At 42.0% G+C, this 17,925-nt stretch overlaps 1 protein-coding gene across 6 annotated transcripts in view; it reads left to right on the top strand.

The window, feature by feature from the left end:
* Window positions 1–1,334: 1,334 nt before the first annotated feature.
* PAPLN (papilin, proteoglycan like sulfated glycoprotein) overlaps window positions 1,335–17,925 on the top strand; it is a 51,367-nt gene continuing 34,776 nt past the window's right edge. For 3 of the 6 annotated variants that reach the window (XM_063159148.1, XM_063159144.1, XM_063159147.1), the window contains exons 1-2: window positions 1,750–2,094; window positions 13,804–13,866. In XM_063159148.1, coding sequence (XP_063015218.1) covers window positions 2,086–2,094; window positions 13,804–13,866 — 72 coding nt within the window. In that variant the 5' untranslated portion in view covers window positions 1,750–2,085. Of the gene's footprint in view, window positions 1,457–1,749; window positions 2,095–13,803; window positions 13,867–17,925 lie in introns of those variants that run through there. The other 3 variants (XM_063159146.1, XM_063159145.1, XM_063159143.1) reach the window with 2 other exon arrangements.

The raw sequence follows: 17,925 nt of genomic DNA, 5'->3' as shown, positions 1-17,925 counted from the left end.
GGATTTCCAGCTTTTTCTTACCAATGGGCTAAAAGCTTTAAACTGATCTGAAAGTTTGGTTTATTCATAGAAAGCCAAGGCTTCAGGTGTTGGTTTGACCAAATATCATGAAGGGTTAGGATGTAAGGCGACACCTAGCAGCACAGTATTAGCCAGTGGCTAATTGAGAGTACAGGTGGGAAAAGTGCTCACGTGCTCATGTGACCACTCTCTGATGCTAAAGGAGGGATCACAACTTGGCCCAAAGCCCAAATGTATTTTTCTTAAAGGAAAATTTGAATCTAACGAGGCAGGACAATCATTTCTCTATTGTCAATTAGGCATTAACACGTCCAATTTTGGTTTCTCCTGGCAAGGATAACATAGGTAGCCATACACCTGCACCACCATTAGATGTTCTTCTGGGGTGTATTGTGTTTCTCATTATCTTGTGCTTCCCCTGCTGCTTGGTGGAGGTGTTGCCATTTTGTGTTGGGTTTCCTGTTAGGGCTTATCCTTGTTTATTGTGGCAGAGTTAGCTTTGACAGGAAAGTAAAGTATTGCTTTTGCTTGTGGAAAAGATGTGACTTTTATTTGAACTCTGTCCCCTGTGGGATGAGTAATGGTAGGATTTGAGCACTGTGTACCTTTCATGGCTAGCTGCTAGGCAGGGATTGAGCAGCAGGGAGAAGAGAGCCGTGTCCCTGGAATAAAATTGCTTCTGTGTCTCATGCATTTATGAGTCTGCTAGAAACTTCCATTTGGAGCTGTGCACATCTAGGCTTGTCAACAGCTGGCAAGGATATTGTCCCTTTTGACTACCCAAAGCAGCAGCATGGCCAAGAGGACAGTAGTGATACCAGTTCTGGAGATTTCATTGCACATCTTGATGTCTTCCATGGATGATTCAACATGAGGAGTCAACTGAAAGTAGAAGTTTCATCTTTCCTTTGGAAAGCAAGGTTGTCTCTCTTATAGTTACAAATGAACTACTGATGAAAAAGGACTCTAAAACTGGAAGGCAAAACATGAAATACCAACCCAAACTTAAAACTTTAAAGCTGTTCTCATAATCTAGGAAATCTCAGTCATAATATTAAATAGGGTTGAAATGCTGATAGCTGTTATAATAGCTGGATCAGAATCTCTTTTTCTATCTGTGGCCCCTGTATTTCATTATTTATTTGTTTTATACTAAGCAGAGGACAAAATCAATGGGGGGGCAAATTCATCTGTTTGCAAAATAAAACAACAGCAACACATAAGTTGTTATGCAATGTTTTCTTTAGTATCCACATGATTAAAACCACAAGTTTTTCCTTGTAATGTGTCCAGCTAGATTCCTTTTCCTTTACAGTTTTTATGTTGTTAATTTGTTCCTTCACAGGAGTTTTCAGGAGGTTTCTGAATTGCATGGCTTTTGTTAGAGGAAAAAAATAGAGAAACCTGTGCTGCCATTGTCTTTGATTAAATTCAGGTCTGTATCCAAATTACTGCTATTTTCAGCTTTTAAGGGTCTGCTTAACTTTGCCTAGACCCAAATCTGGCTGTGAATTGTATTTAAGTTCAAAGTTTCTTTTATCAAAAACTTATTTGTGAACTGTGATTCAGGCTGTAGTTTTAAAGTAAATGTGAAGTTAAATATTTTTTTTTCAGAGTTAAGAACTTACTGAAAATGAATACTAAATGGATCTGTAGATAGCGGTCGCTCTTTTGATATGACATGATGCCTACAGCTAAAATAAAACTAGTTACAAAGGGCTCCACCCCTGCAACAACTTTAGGCACAGTTTGGAGCTCATGTGTGTGCTCACACGCAGACTACAGGAGCTACAGAAACAATTCCATGGCAGGCGTGCCTGTGTGCATGCTTACGGCGCTGGCTCCCCAAAGCAAAAGTGAAAACTCTTGAGAAGAAACTGAGAGGCTGAAGGGGTTAAATGAAATACAACTCTGCTTTTCCTGTGCAGTAAGGATTAGTAACCAAACAGAAGCAGGGGAGAAGAGCACTGGAGTGCCACTGTTTCAACAAGAACAATTGGAAAGTGGGTTCTGGAGCTTGAGTGCAGAGTGTCTCCAACTTTTGTGCTCACCTGTCACGGGCACATGCAGAAGGTAGGAGCTGACTTTGTGTTCTGGGCTGCCTCCTGATCCCTCTACCTGGATATCTATTCTCTATTAGTCATTTCAGTGCTGTTCGTGTGCTTTAAACTATTTTTCATTTCCCATCATTTTTCCTTTCAGTTAAAAGAGTACAGGGTAGAGGAGAGACCAGAGTCCTTATGACTGCAGAATTTTATTTCTTAGAAGGGAGGGAAGAAGATGCTCCGTGAGTTTGGTGAACACGGGTACCTTCGGCACGCAGTTAATCCCGGTGGGACTTGCGGCGCAGTTCCTGCCGTTGCGGCTGGGGGGAGCAGGAGGTGCCCGGGCGGTGCTGGTGTGCCAGGAGGTGCCAGCATGTGCCAGGATGTGACAGGATGTGCCAGCATGCGAGGATGCGAGCCCGCCGGGCACACACACGCTCCCTTAGCACGGGCTGCGAGGCAAAGGCAGCGGGGCTATTGACGGCAGAATATTGACGGCAGGATCAAAGCCTGCCTGGGTGCTACGGCTCCTGCAGCCCCGGCTGTCAGCCTGCAGAGCCCCGCTCCTGCTCGGGTCAGCAGGTGCTGAGGGCAGGCCGCGGCCCCGCGCCACCCCGCGCTGCCTCAGCGGCGTGAGGGCAGCCGGGAGGGAGGCCCGGCCGGGCCGTGCCGCCGGAGACACCAGACCCGTCTGTGAAAGGGGACCGGGTCTCGTCCCTGAGGGAGCCTGAGGTGTGAGGCCGGCCAAGGTGGCAGCTCCAGGGATGCAGGGACCTGTCCTGGCACGGAGGTAATGGTCTGGAAGCGATGTGGGAGAGCAGTAGGTTTGCCTGGTGCGCTGGGTGCTCCTTGTGCACGGGTGGTCAGGTGGAAGTAGTGGAGCAGGTGTTTTGAAACTGAGTTTCAAAGCTTTGAGGAAGGAAATGTTAGCTTTGAATGGAGTCCCTACGACTAGGAATGGCTAGTATTAGTACAAGAGCTTAGGGAGATGGTGTGCTTCTTTAGGTCTCCCTGTAGAGACCTTAAAATGAGTTTGTAAACACCTTTGTTTATTACTTTTTTCCAAAGTATCTACACAAACACGTTTACCCTTTCTACTTATGAGGCCTTTCAACCGCTCCATTGTAAACTGGCCTGCAGCTTACATCTTTTTATCCTGGCTTCCCAGAGAGGTGCTACACACTTTAATGCCAGAGCATTCCCAGTCTCTGCAGCCATGAAAAGCCATTCTTTCCCAGGTGCTGTGGGAGGATGGGCCAACGTGCTACACAGCCATGTGTGCATTGGGCAGCCTCACTCTGCGCTTCCAGGACAGATGCTCTACCCTCACAGGGAGCAAAGGGAGGTGTTTGTGATGGAAAACAAGGGTGGATGAGGCCACCAAGTGTCTTTGATATGGCACTAACTTAAACCAATATTCGCTCATGTCAGTGAATTAATTGATTGGTAAAAATGAAAAAATAAATTTAAAACAGAGCAAATTTTCTCTCTCTGGAAACTTTGTGCTTTTTTTCTGTCCGGTGTGAGATAACTGAGACTTGTATTTTGGGTCTATTTTTAGGTTCTTATACAGTGTGAAGTGTCCTGACAACCTTAGAGGTGTTTGGTTTTGAAATATTTTTCTCCATGAGTTTAAGTGCTTGATGGCAGCCCAGAAATGCTGGGCTTGGGATAGTTTATTTGTAGCATTTGCCTATTCCAAATCTGGTTGCTAGTAAACAATCCATTCTGAGTGTAGCATTTGATAGAAGATATGTGATGAGTGATTTGAGGTGATTTTCAAGCAAGGATGTAGAGCTTTGTTTGCTGGTCTCTGTATGTATTTATGTTTAAAAGAATATTAGGCAAAAACCAAAATTGTCTCAATTTTAAGGGAAAGTAGTCATCACTGTGTAAAGAACTTAGGGAATGGATGATCTCAAATGTTGCTGTTCAGTAAGTGCAGTAACTTCTGATGCAGGTCCCTTTGGCTTTGGGATGGGCTCTCTCAGATCCAGCTGCTTACCAGCTTGGTAAAGCAGAGAGCAGGTAGATCTCACCTAATCTAGCTGCTTCAGGGATTAATTACTTCTCAAATTAGGCACCAAAATTCTTTTGGCATCTAGGTGAATGGCCATGTCCAGACTTGCTAAAAGGGTTGAGAAAACTGGAAATCAGTTATGTTGTTGCAACTGGTTTTCTTGGTAGCACCTTTTGAGTCAAAGGTGCAAAGTTTAGTCTTTTTGTTCTGTTGAATAGGAAATGCAAAAAGGGAAAAAAAAAAAAAAAAAAAGAAACTACCCCGATCTTGATTGTGGACTCTTTCTTCTGAATAGAGAGTAAACAAGGCAAAATACTGTTCTGTGCCTCAGGACATTAGAGCTTAGGCTACCAGAAGGCTTTCTGTTTGTTCAGTGGGGACCTTACACGTTAATAAGAGATTCACCATTTTGCTCATTCGTGTATGTACCTAGTGACTTATAATTCGCAGCAAACAAACAGCTTTTTTTTTTTTGTAAGAGGATGGGAGCTCTGTTTTGTAGGATAACAGCACCTAGAAAACACAGGATGCAATTACAGCAGTCCTCACAATTAGCATTACAAGCTCATCATCAGCTGAATGAAGGAGAAGTGTTTTCCCAGTGGCATATTGATGCTCAGTGAGCACCAGAGAAAATCGGTTGCTTTGCTCTTGGGTCTGTGGGAAGGATGATGCAGAAGTGCTGTGAGCCCTGCAGTGTACCTGGCACAGCTGCCGAGCCCAGACAGTGACAGATGATTGCTTGGATTCAGAACAGTCATTTGCAGTTATGCCCACTGTATGATGGACTTGTCAAAAGGACTTATTTCTCTCAGAATGATGCTCTGCTGGATACAGCTTCACAGGATCATTTTTCAGCACTCCTGGATCTGAACTGTGATTTATTGTGGTCCAGTCTTGTCGTGGACAATGAATAATAAGGGTTGCTAGGTATTTGGGAAGGGACTTTAATATAAAAGTACTTGAGTGGGTGTCTACTCATATGCATAGACTATGATCAAATTATTTGTTTATGCTTGCTCACACAGTAACAAGCTCACCTTCCTGACATGCAGATGTGATGTATAGAAAACAAGTGCCATCCACAGATTGTTTATTTCTCTGCCTAGCCCTTAAAGCAGTAATTGGAGGCTCTGGTTTGGGCATCTGTGGAAGAAACCAGCTTCAGAGCAGAGAACCAATTTATTTTTAGATCACACCGTTGTCATTTTGCTGTGATCACACCGTCGAGCATGTGCTTCCTTTGAGAGCTCTCCAGGCACTGCAGTGTGATCACACCCTCCTAAGATCATTTTTTATGAAGTTAATTTTTAGTGACAGATGAAAGATGCTAGGACCAGTATTCTCAGAGACAGCAGCCCCAATTCCACTAGCACATATATTCTCCCTCCTAAATTTGTTAATCTAAAGTTCTGGTTTAGGTTGTGATTTTGTTCCATTTTTGTTTCTTTTCGTTCACCCCATGTTACTCATCTTTCTCTTGCACAGTAAGGTAAGCAAGCCCACAGATTTCTCTGGGGGAATTTCTGCCTCATACCACTGAAGGTGTGTCTGCATCACAGTTTGTAGGAGCAATTCCTTAGGGAAGAGATGTACCTGTACAAGTGTGGTGTGTTTGACATGTTTACATATATACATATATATAACTGAGTTAGCTTTAAATGAAAAATACTATCTTGGCTTCCAGAAACAATGTAGAGGCAGCAGCAATCAAAACCCACATGAGATTCAGGGTAAATAGTCTTGTGTTTCCCTGTCTATTATTAGTCCCCCAGCAAATTTATTTAAAGGTTTTACAGGTGTTCCCCGTGCATATATACTACAAGCATACTGTTGAATGTAGTGCTAACATCCTCTCAGTGAACAGAGATGTGAATCTTGCAAAGAGAGGCAGAGAAAAATTTACATGGTTTTAAAATCTCCTCTTGAAATAACACTTGATTTTTATTTTTAACCCATTGCACAGCACAGAAATTACTGCATTTATATTTAGGGTGGAATAAACTTAAATAAATTTGAAGCAATCTTCTAGCATGAAAATCCTTTCCTAAGGAATTCTCAACATTTTGAATTGTAAGAGATTAGTGTCAGCTGGCTAACATGCTCAGGTGGGAGTTGGAAAGTGAAGTCCTTCCAGCTGTAAATGAAGAGCAGGTTTGAGACCACCTGTGGAAACTGAATAGGCACAAGTCTGTGGGGCCTGATGAGATGCAGGTCAGGGTCCTGAGGGAACTGACTGATCTGGTTGTCAAGCCATGAAAAGCCATGGCAGTCGGGCAAACTCCCCAGTGACTATACAAAGGGAAATATTTTTCCTATTTTTAAAAAGAGGAAAAAGGAAGGCCAAGGGAACTAAACCCTAGTGAGCCTCCCCTCTGTCCCTGGTGCACAGAGGGGAGGTTGTGGAGCAGATCCTCCTGGACACAGTGTGGAAACTTGCAAGACAAGGAGGTAATGCAAGATGGTGACTGCAGTGGTTGACAAGGGAAGACTGACTGATGTCAGCTACATAGAATTCTGTAAGGCTTTTGATGTGGTTCCATATGAAGAACTTGTCAGTTCTCCTGGATGAAAAGCTGGACATGAACTGCCAGGATGTGCTCACAGCCCAGAAAACCAACCACATCCTGGGCTGCATCCAGAGCAGCATGGCCAGCAGGGGAAGGGAGGGGATTCTCCTCTTCTGCCCTTGTGAGAACCCACCTGGAATAATGTGTCCAGGTCTGGGCGCCATAAGAAAGACACAGAGCTGCTGGAGTGGGTCCATAGGAGGCCACAAGATGCTCAGAGGGCTGGAGCACCTCTTCTGTGAAGAATGGCTGAGGGAGCTGGTGTTCTTCAGCCTGGAGAAGAGAAGGTTCTAGAGAGACCTTATTGCTGCCTTCTGGTATTGAAAGGGGACTTAAAAAAAAGATGGTGAGTCTCTTTTTACGTAGGTGCGTAGTGATAGCACAAGGGGTAATGGTTCTAAACTAAAAGTGGGCAGATTTAGACTAGACATTAGGAGGAAAATCTTTATTCATAAAGTGGTAAGGCACTAAACAGGTTGGCCAGGAAAACTGGGAATGCCCCATCCTTGGAAGTGTTCGAGGCCAGGTCAGATTGGGCTTTGAACAACCTGCTCTAGTGGAGATGTCCCTGGCCATGGCAGGGGGGTTGAACTAAATGATCTTTAAGGTTCCTTCCAACCCAGTCCATTCTATTATTTATAAACAGCACCAATGCACAGTGTCAGGTGATATTTCAGGTCAGGCTTAATAACTCATAGAAATGAAGCTTAAGCTGTGACAGGACAGTAGTAAATGTAAAAGATTGCTAGCCATTCCTCTTCAATTATGCTAGTGTTTGGTGTATTATATCCTTGTAATGTATTTTCCATAGGCAGTGTGTGGCTTCTTTTAGCAGTGTCTAAATCAGTCTGTGTGCTTGTCATTATCCCTACATGCTCCCAGATTTAATTAACAGCTAAGCACAGTGAGACTACCAAAATAGAAGTCAGAATCCTATCTTTACTCCTTATAATAAATCTCTTGCTGCAAACCTAATTGTGGGAGGCTAGTTGCATAAAATTGAATCTGAGCTGATATTAATAGGTAGACAGAAAATTGCCCTCATGAAATACTGTATTAGCTCCTGCAAAGGGCTGGCATAGTGATTACATTTGCTTGGAAGATGGTGCTTCACTGGCCCAAGCCTGAGATACATCATTGTGGATTTTGGAGAGCCAGAAAGAGGCAGGTCTGCATCTTCCACACCCACTCATAGGGTATGGTGTGAGGCCTCACTCAAATCTCTGTGTGTTGATCTTGCTCTTGAGCCTAATGATTTTTCAGCTACTATTTTGTGTGATTTCAGTATTCAGACGTTGCTGTGGCTTCCCCAGGTGTTGCTGAACTTTCTTTTGCTGTACAAGTCCTCTGTAAAAAAATATTGTCAGTCTTTGTCAGCCACATGAAGTGATGGCCTGGTGCAGATTCATGTTAGGAATCAGCCTGAAGGCTGAGTTGAAACCATTGATAGAGCAGGCTCAAGGATGCTTCTGTGTTACTACTACTCAGTTCTCCAGCCAGCTGGTGCTCTGCTGCTGTGCTTGTTAGTAAGTTTTTCAAACTTTTTTTTTATTTAACAAGGTGAATTTTAAAGATGTTTTAGCTGAAAGTTTGTCTTCCATAATATGCATGGCTGAAAGTATATACCAGTGGGATTACTTTCTTGATGAGGATTCTTCAACTTCTAACATGTATTTAGAATGAATTATTAAATCTAGTCACCAATGGTAAAGACACCACCGTAAAACTTATGCTCAGACAGCTTGTGCTTTCTTTGTTTTCTCTCCTTTCCCATTAAGCCTTTTCAGACAGACCTGTGTTTGCATTCATTTATAAACATTTATCCTTTGCTTTGTATACAAGCAGCTCTTCATGGATGTGATTCGTGGCATGGTCAAGACAAAGGAAGTCCATCATCCTTCTGTTTTAACAGGCACATAGACATTATCTGGCTTATCTGCCCCAACCCAAAGGACATAAGACACATGATTTTCTTTGAAAATTTGTCCAGAAAAGGGATGATTCACTGTGTTTGGGGAAGAAAACAGGCATATTAAGAAGTATCTTGAATGTGATAGCATCTGCCTAAAGTGGTGATTTGTTTCCTGGTTCCTCTAGGCTGTGTGATGTGGTCCTTGTGCTCTCCTCACTCAGCTCACATCCTAAGCAAAGGAACTTTATTCCCTATCCTTGATCCCTGTTCTGCAGAGCCCCTTTGTCTCCCCACCTTCATCTTACCTTCTTTTTCTGTGTGTATATTTTTCCTTTTTAATTCTTCCAGCAAAAACTTAAAAGGTGCTTCTCAGTTGTCAAGGCAAACAAAAGCAAGCTGGAACAAAGTTATATGCTGGATGGTTTTTAGAGCAAAGCAAAAATCATAATGTCTTTAGAAAATGTAGTGAATCTAAAAGCTCAAAGACTGCTCTCAGTCAATGACTCAAAAATTTCTGTCAGTGAATAACAAGATGATGATATGTTGCCCATTCTGGCTTCCCACCTCCTTCAACCAAATTTCTAAAAATAAAACATCAAAGTGAGATCTGATGTGTTAAAGGGGAGTGAGTGGAGGAAAGGGAAGGAATTTCTGAAAACCTGTGAGTAGTGGGATCCCTGTGGCAACATCTGCTTTTGTGCTGCATGTGCTAAACTTTACAATAAGCCATTTGTGTTGATATTGCAGCAGGTAAATATTTATTGCCAGGGTGGCCGACCTCTATCTCAGAAGCTGTGCAGGCAAAGGCAGCTTCTGTGTCAGGGTTACTTCAAACTAAGTAATTCAAATTCCCAAAAGGGGGAGGAAATCACTTGTAAGGACCTGCCAAAGTCAGTAATGCTGGGTGGCTTTGCCACTTACCTGCATGTCCAGCTAAATCTCATCTAGATTACCCAAGGAGGAGCCCTGAAGGGATCTTTTTGCCTTCTGCCTACAAACCACTCCTAGAACAACCCCTGACTCACACATATGATCACACATGTGAAATGGGGTTTTGGCCAAAGATGACTTAGAAATGTGGTTCACAGGCCAAAGAAGGCTGATCTGTCTTGTGTGCTAAACAGAGAATAACACTGGCTGTCCAATTATTTTCAAAAAGAATAGAGAAAACCTGATACATGTGGTGAGCAATGGAACTCATGAACCTTGTTTTATTCTGACTTTGTGATCTGCTTCTGTGGTGCCTAAACAGCTTAAGTTCTTGCTTACACAAGGCTAAGTTATTCATAACATTACTTTTAAGTTTGGATTTCCTTCCTGTTGAAAAGAAAAAGTCATCATCTAAATAGATTAAAAGTTCAACACATCTCTTCATCCTGGTCCAGTATCTTTTCCCTCAAAATGTAATTTTATTGCTTTTGAGACCCTGAAATTAGACAACTAATTCAAAGTTATTTTTTTTATATATACACATATTTTTTTCATCTGTACACAGGCAATGTATATATGTTTCCCCAAGAACATGGATGTTAAGAGGTTGTTTGAAAAAGTGGCCAAGTTTAAGTAAGCAATTTTATTTGTACATTGGAAGGCAGGATTTACACACATAAAGTAAATATGAGAGTCATTAAAACTGTCCTTGATTCTAAAACATACTCCTGGTCTTCGTGAAGATTTGACTGATCTTGCTAAGCCTGCCTGGCCCTAGATAAGTTTCAAACTAAATAAAATATTTTTACAGCATCTCACTGCTGGCTTCACTATAGAGAAGTCTCCAAGTCTGCCCATCTGTCTTTTCTAAAACTTCTGTTTGTAAAGGCAGAAGCTTCTTTCCTAAGTGGGTTCAGTGTTAAGCCCTGAAATAAGAGTGCTTATCCCAGTTTCCAGTGGTGATGGTGTTCTTGTGTTCTGTTCAGTTAGGAAATTCCAGTTATCTCCTCTGTGGTTCTCTCACCCTCCTGTTTTGGAATAGAAGGTTCCTGAGCTGTTAAAGTCAGGTCCCAGTTTGAATTTCTCCCAGTGTTTGGAGAACCTTGGGTCAGCATCTCCTCGAGGAAACAGTCTAGAGCTCAACTCTGAAGCTGATTCTTTTTGACCAAGCTCACAGGTGGCTGGAACCACTCCCCACTTCAAGCCTTTTATTCATCTCACCTGAGCACTTAATGCCAGATGTGACTGCCTATACAATTTGAATCTCTTCTGGTGTATGGGCAGAGGTTTCAGCTGGGCACACGTCTATTTCTGGTTAAAGATTCTGCTTGTTCCTTTCTTGTTGTGAACTCATAAGCCCTCTCCCTGAGATAACTTCACATTTTAGCACTATGGCAGGAATTCCTCCTTGTGAGCTTTCCAGCAGCTGTTCCATAGCTTGAGCATAAAGTCACCATTTCCCCTCAGGCTTTGCTGCTGTTTCTGGGTGGAGGAGGGGTGGAGATGCTGTTCTAGCACACAGTGAGAAAAGGGAGCTGGGGAGAGTTGAAGAAAACTGGAGAAGGGCAGGAGGCTCAGGGAGCAGCAGCTGCTGTTGTTACAAGTGAAAGAACTGCAAAACACTGTCCTTTTCACTCCTCCCCCGCACACCCAGCCTGCCGTGAGAAGAATGGCGAGCAAGCAGAATAAACATATGCTGCTGTACCCCAGCTCCTACGGGGACCTAAAGGGCCTTGAAATCTACAAGCAGAACTTGGCCCTTTCTTTAAGGTTTCAGACAGATTCTTCAATCCCATCCATTGTGGATGAAACGAAGGTGAAAGGAATCAATGCTGAATCCTTCGTCTGAGGAAGCTTTTAAAATAACAAGTTTGTTGATGCTCAGTAATCAAATACAGGATCTTTTTTCCAGTGGGGAATTTCACAGGATACAGATGGTCCTGTTCTTCCTTCTGCCAATCCTTCCGGGAATCTCTTGACCAATTTAATAGCTCTGGATGGTCTAAATATTTTAATGCTAAATTTGGGACATATGATAGCAATTTCCATGCAAGTGCAATGGCACAAAAGTACAAACAAGCACCAGAGCTGTAACCTCTTGCTGCTTTGGTGCACAGGGTTGCCCCATACATTGGGTTCTGACTCTGCTTGTCTCCTCAGAGAATCTTTTTCTGCTGCCTGGCTGAAAACATCCAAGATTCTAACTGCCTGGAGATGGGAGCACTGCTAGCCCTGGTAACCTGCTCCTCTAGCCTCTTATGCAGGAGCCCCATGTGGTTTGGTCCCAGCTCCCTGTCTGCCTCTAGGCTCAGATGGTAGAAAGAGCTGAGCAGACACTTCATTAGCACCAGAACAAGGATTTGGTTTTCAAGGCCATATCTGTGGACCTGAGAGGTGGCTGGAAATGGAATATGTGAGAGAGGACTGCTGGGGAAAAGGTGATTTTTTTTTTTTGCCTCCTGGTAGTAGGAATAGGAGTTGATCTCAAATATTTACCTCTGATGACTACACCATTCAAGGAAGATGCTGCTTTCACAGTGCCTTTTCCTAGTGCTGTGGGCATTCAGGAGAACTTTGCTGCTTGTGTACACAGATCTTGTAGCCAAAGGGTGTCTTCTTGCCTGTGTTTCCTCTGAGAAAGGTTAGGATGCTTGGTACAGTTGTGACAGAGATCCAGCCTGCCCTGGTCATTGGCCTCTACAGCACAGAGAGCGTCCTTTACATCTTCTGGAAGGTATCCCCAGGTTGTTTCCTCCTTTATTTGAATAGGAAGAGTAGTAGTAGTACCTGTGGGTGATGGAGGTTACACAGTCTTCCCTCAGTTTCCTAAGAATGACTAAACCAAAATTAATTCTAGTCTTTTCATATTAAAAATCTCCTATATCTTCATTTTCTTATGAATCTTATGGCTGGCGCTCAGTGTTTAGGGAGAGAAGTTCATCAGTGTTTGTTTTCCCAATTCCATTTTCCCTGATCATTACTATTTTGTACACAGACAGGTGCAACTGATTTTTTTTTTGGTAGCTTTTACATCTGAAAGATAAAGTATTAAGGAACAAGCTTTTTATTCTCAGCATGGTGAATGTTGGCAGTGGTAAAATCCATGGTATATACGGACTTGGAGAGTTGTTATGGAATCTGTTCATTGAGGCCTAAGACTATAAGAAAAATGGTTGCCCATCATAAAGTAACCTGAAATACTCAAATACCAGATCAACTAAAGTTCATTTTGGGTATTTCTTGGTTCTGATGTCATATCCTCATGCAACAATGATTTTTTTATCAATGTTACCATTGTTAATAGTGATACACATTCTGTATTTTATCTGAATTTAATCATCCAGGCTAAAGGAGCTATATATGAAGTTTTAATATTAATACAAATATTGTTACAAGGACTGATTAATAACCATTTCTTCCTTGATACTTTTGTGTACTGTGAAAGGAAAATTTCTCCTTTTACCTTTCCTTTTCCAAGTTAGAAAGAAGCCCAAACTAGATAAAACTGTGGTAGGAGTATCTAGTCTCTCTCCTTTTTTTTTTTTTTTCTGGGCTTAATGGTCTCAAGGTCATGAGAAAATGGTGATGAGAAAGAATCAGTCTGTAGAGGCAGAGCTGTGAAGTGTCCCTGTCACAGCTGTGAGCTCTGGTGAGTGGTGGTTGGTGTCACTGCAACTCAAAAGAGGAAGGATTAAGTAGCAACAGGGAATGTACCAAAAAAGATTTGTGGTCCCAGGTGTGGACAACATCCCAAATTTAGGAACTGTTGTATGCTGCCATTCCAGCCTACATGATCTGTTCTCCTTTCTAGTTCTGCAGAGGGGATGTAACTGCTCATGGTGGAATCTAGCTATAGCTATCCATGATGAATTATTGGATTTTAAACAAGCACAACTACACAAGATGAATGGAGGGTACAGAAATGTTAACTGCGGAATTTTTTACCTTGGGTTGGTTGAAGTCATTGCAATCCTCAAGTATTTTATCAGGTGTATACATAAAGAGGTGGGAGGGCAGACATGCAACAGCATGCACCTTCCACTGTGCCTGGGGATGGTGTTCTTGTAATACCAGAGGAAAGTTCAGGGAATTAGGCACTCTCAGTAATTATATCTTGGCTTTATGTGCAGGGTGTTTTCAATCTTTGCAGATGCCTTCATCTCTCCAGGGAGTTTTGTGGTAAAACTGCTTTTCAACTCTCCTCTTAATTTTACTTCCACCTCCATTTTTACTTCATGGTATTGTAGCTTTTCCACCAAACAGCAAAGAAGCAAGCAATCTTGAGTAATTTTTCTGTTCCCACAGGCAGAGATGAAGAACCTATTCCTTCTGCTCATGCTAGCAACAACGTCACCTTCTGCATTTTCAGTAAGTAAATGCTCTTCTGAGCACTGTTACAAGAAATGAAAGATACTTCTGTTAAGAACTGTCAACATCTGTAACTCAAGTGCTTTGTAGAAAGCATTTCTGAAAGAGCTAATAGGGTCAAGTCATCAGGCCTATTGTGGCACATCTTATGAAAAGTCTAACATGGCAATTAAATAATCGAAGTCTGGTAGTGCCTTTGTTCTAAGGATGTTATTTGCAAAGCAGTAATTGCTGTCTTCTGCTTCAAAGCTAGAGAGAGTTATCACTTGAAATAAAGAGAATGGATTTTTGGTTAGTTCATTATTCTCTTTTCTTTGGTCTTAGAAGTATTAGCCATGTGGTTTAGTTTTGCTGGGAGAGGTTACTTTATGGTAAGCCAATGTGATATTATCAGAAAAAGAACGCAGCAATTACCAACTGGGATTCCCGTTCCTTTCTGAGTGAGAGGCAGGATATTTCTGAGGTAAATGCAGCTTGTAAACAGTTTGCCTGACTTGAAGTTGAACTTTATTAGTGAGTTGGTCATCTAAGGTAAAAGATGACCTACAGATTAGAGTGGAAGTATTAACAAAGGAAGACATTACATGGTTGTTAGGTGTAAAGGAAGAGAGAGTGGGGGAAAAAAGAGGCAATTATCACTTGGAGTAAGTGTTTTGCTTTCTAGGCCACCTTTGAAGATCAGGGATGAGAGACCAGAAATCAAGCCGAGTTTTTTAGTTTCCCTTGCAGATGGAAATTTGCTTAAATGAGTGTCTGCTGTCTCAAAACTAATAAAAAAATCATACTGTATGTTAAAAGAACCAGAAATTGAATTTATTCTATTCAGTTCATCTGTTCACCTGCATATCTCCAATTTGGAGATATTGCTGATTTTTTTGGGAAGGGATATCACTGAAATACCCTGAGACTGTGAAGGCTGACATTTCTCTGTAGCATTAGACTCTACCTCAATCTAATGCATTCAGTAGTTCCTCTTGAAGCCATGCTGAATGAAAGGAGAAATTTTGCTTGGCCACCACTTAAGTTCAGTATGTCAGTTTCCCAGACTGACCTCTGAACACTGTTTCTTTATATGGATCTGTATTTCTAGGTTGAAATGCTGGTTTTTAATTTATTCTGAATAACTCAACATTGTTATTGTTTAAAGTGCTAATCTGTTGAATAAACTTTTAGATGCCTTACCCAGCTTTACCAAAGGGCAGAAGGTGCACAAGGACATAAAAGTTAAGGTCATACAGAAACAGTAAAAATTACTGTGAGTGCAGAGAAAGAAGAGATTTTACTGTTATTCATATGGAGGGAAAGGGAGAAAACATGAACAAGAACAATTTTACCAGGTAGAACCAGTTTGTTTTGGCCTATAACCTGTCTACAGCAATGTCACAAACATGTGTCTAGAAAAAACCATTAAAAGCTAGGCAAATACAATTTCCCCCAATACACTTCCAGTTTATGAACCCTTTGAGCTTGAGATATCTCTGTCTCTCTTCCTTGAATTTGGTCAATGCCTCCTTGAAGCCATAATATCAAGATCCTGCTCCTGAGAGCTAAATATCAGCTACAATGTAATGATTTATTAATATTAATTAATAATTAATAAAAAATAGCAATTTGGGACAGGATTTGTGTTTCCCCTGTGTCACTTAAGTTGCCTACATTAAATCTCCACTGTCGTTTTGGTGATAAATCACTAATACTATAATGCTTTCCCGTGATTCTTTGCAGTAAGTCCCTGGTTTTCTGTTGTCCTTTATTACCCTATATTACCCTTATCATCTGCTTTCATTACTTCTGTGGTTTTGGCATAGCTCATAAATGTGCTGAGGCATTCTGGTTCCTTATGGAATACTGCTGCTAATGTCAGTTCTTGCAGTGGGTGGAGATTTTATTCCTGCTTTTGTCTTTGGACCACCTGCTTATCATCCATTGAAGAATTGTCCTTCTGACTGCTTAACTTCCTTCAGAGCTTTAGGTGAAGGATTTTTTGGAAGTGTTGTGCTAAATCTGAGTGTACCTGGCAGGTTACCTTTGTTGATGTGTTTGTGAATTGAAGAACTGCAATATTCTTAGAAGAATTCGCCTTTAAAAGTCCTATTGACTTTTTCCCAAACATCCTGTATTTATGCAGGTGCCTGCTAGCTCTGTTCTTTGTTATAATTTCTATTAATTTATCAGCTGACATCAGTTTTATGCTCCATGAATGTACAGTTCCATGGGTTCCCCTGGGATCATTTTGTAAACTGGTGTCAGATTTTCCACTTTCCAATAATCACATGTTGAAGCGGATTTAGCTGAGAGGGTTGTCCTCTAGTATGTAACAGTTTATCCATTTCAACCTTGAGTTCCTGTTAGGCCCCTTGGATAAACAACTTCTAGTGACCTCATACTGTGTGATTTGTCCACTTTTCCAAATAAGTTTGGGGTCATAAAGTTTACTCACAATCATCCTCTTTGTAGAGTTTTCTGAATGTGCTCCATTTCCTCCACAAGGATTCCAAGAATTAATTTGACTTCTCTGCAATGGCTATGTCTTTTTAAATTCCCTTCTCATCTCCAGGCCACCCAGAGTTTCTGGAAGCCTTTCCATTTCTGAAAAGCAGCTGGTACCTGCTCTGCCCACTGCCCCATGGGGCAGCACGTCCCTGGCTGTGAGGAGCACCAGGCATGCACCACGTCCTCCCCAGCTGACAGAAAATCAGTGAGTGTGGAAGGAGCTAGCTGTAGGGTGGGGCAGCCCAAAGAGAGGTAGCACAGTGAGGAGTGTGGGAGAGTTGAACAGGGAACATGGAAAAGAGCCAGGGACCACGAGGGAGAGGGTTCAGTGATGTAGGGAGAATGTGAAGTGTTTTGAGAAAATGAAGGTGTTGGGGAACTGCTGGATTTTACTGTTTGTTAGAGGGCATATGCTAATGAGGCATGGCTAGGATGAGAGTGGAATGAAAGGAGATGTACACAGTGAGTGTAAACCACAAGCCATTAAAGCTAACAAAGCCTGGGTTTTTTCCCTCATCTTCGTAGAGAAGCTCATCTTAATAAGATACTCACTTCTTCTGCATTACTTTGTATTTTGCTTCCTGCTGTCACCATCTTGTTCACTTTCACTCTTGTTTTTCTAGTTTTACTCAAATACAATTCTTTGATTACTTATTCATTATTCATAGAAATGGTACTTGGCATTATTCACCTTCAAAGCTCTTCGCAAGCCTGCTGTGTCTGAGCCAAGATCAATGGTTAAGACAGAATTATAAAAAAAAAAAATGCTTTGCTGATGTGGTTTGGATTAATTAGCTCATTTTTGGTAACATTTTTTGGCTAATATCCTAGCTGGTTGCAGATGGAGCCATCTTGAAAATGCATATTGGCATAGGAGCAGATATCTAAATTATAAACATATACTGAATGTTTTCAGCTCCCTTTCAATTAAGTCTGAGGGTTGGATACTACATGTCATGCAGAGCTTAGCTATGTGAAAATATATTATTGGTGGTCATCATTGTAGTATTGGGTAATTCTTCTGGATATAGAAAGAAGAAGGAAATGGTTCATATAGCAAAGAGCACATGGTCTAAGGACACAGTCCATGTGGGTTATTTTGTTAGGGCTCTGAGGGCACTGTTAGGCTTTACGGGCCCTGGCTGGACTCTCCACACCCAGCCCACTGCCCAGGACACCCTTGTAGGCTCCTGGGACTGCTGGCTCCTGCCCCAGTGAGGATCTGCACGACTCTGCCTGGCCAGCCATGGACCCTGATGAGTCAGGCTCACCTGCAGTCCCAACTCCCAGCCTAGTTTCAGGTGGAGATGCCCAATTCCCCGGGCTGGGGCTGCTCCCTGGCCCGCTGTGCTGTCCTGGGAGGGTCTCCCACTACTGACCCACACTGAGCAGCCAATCTTTGGGGCACCTTGACACTTTTCTTTCTTTTTCCCCTTTCTGTTACAAACTTTTCTCTGATCAATTAACTTCTCCCTAAGCACTTATTATTCAATGTTAACAAAGCCTCATTTTTTCACTGGAGACTTCTTACTTGCCAAGGCTTTGGCAATGAAACCATTACAGAAG

This window comes from Melospiza melodia, chromosome 6 (assembly GCF_035770615.1).
Source record: "Melospiza melodia melodia isolate bMelMel2 chromosome 6, bMelMel2.pri, whole genome shotgun sequence".
In the NCBI taxonomy this organism is placed as follows: Eukaryota; Metazoa; Chordata; class Aves; order Passeriformes; family Passerellidae; genus Melospiza; species Melospiza melodia.
The sequence above is the reverse complement of the archived record's forward strand: the minus strand, read 5'-3'. Positions and strand labels throughout refer to the sequence as shown.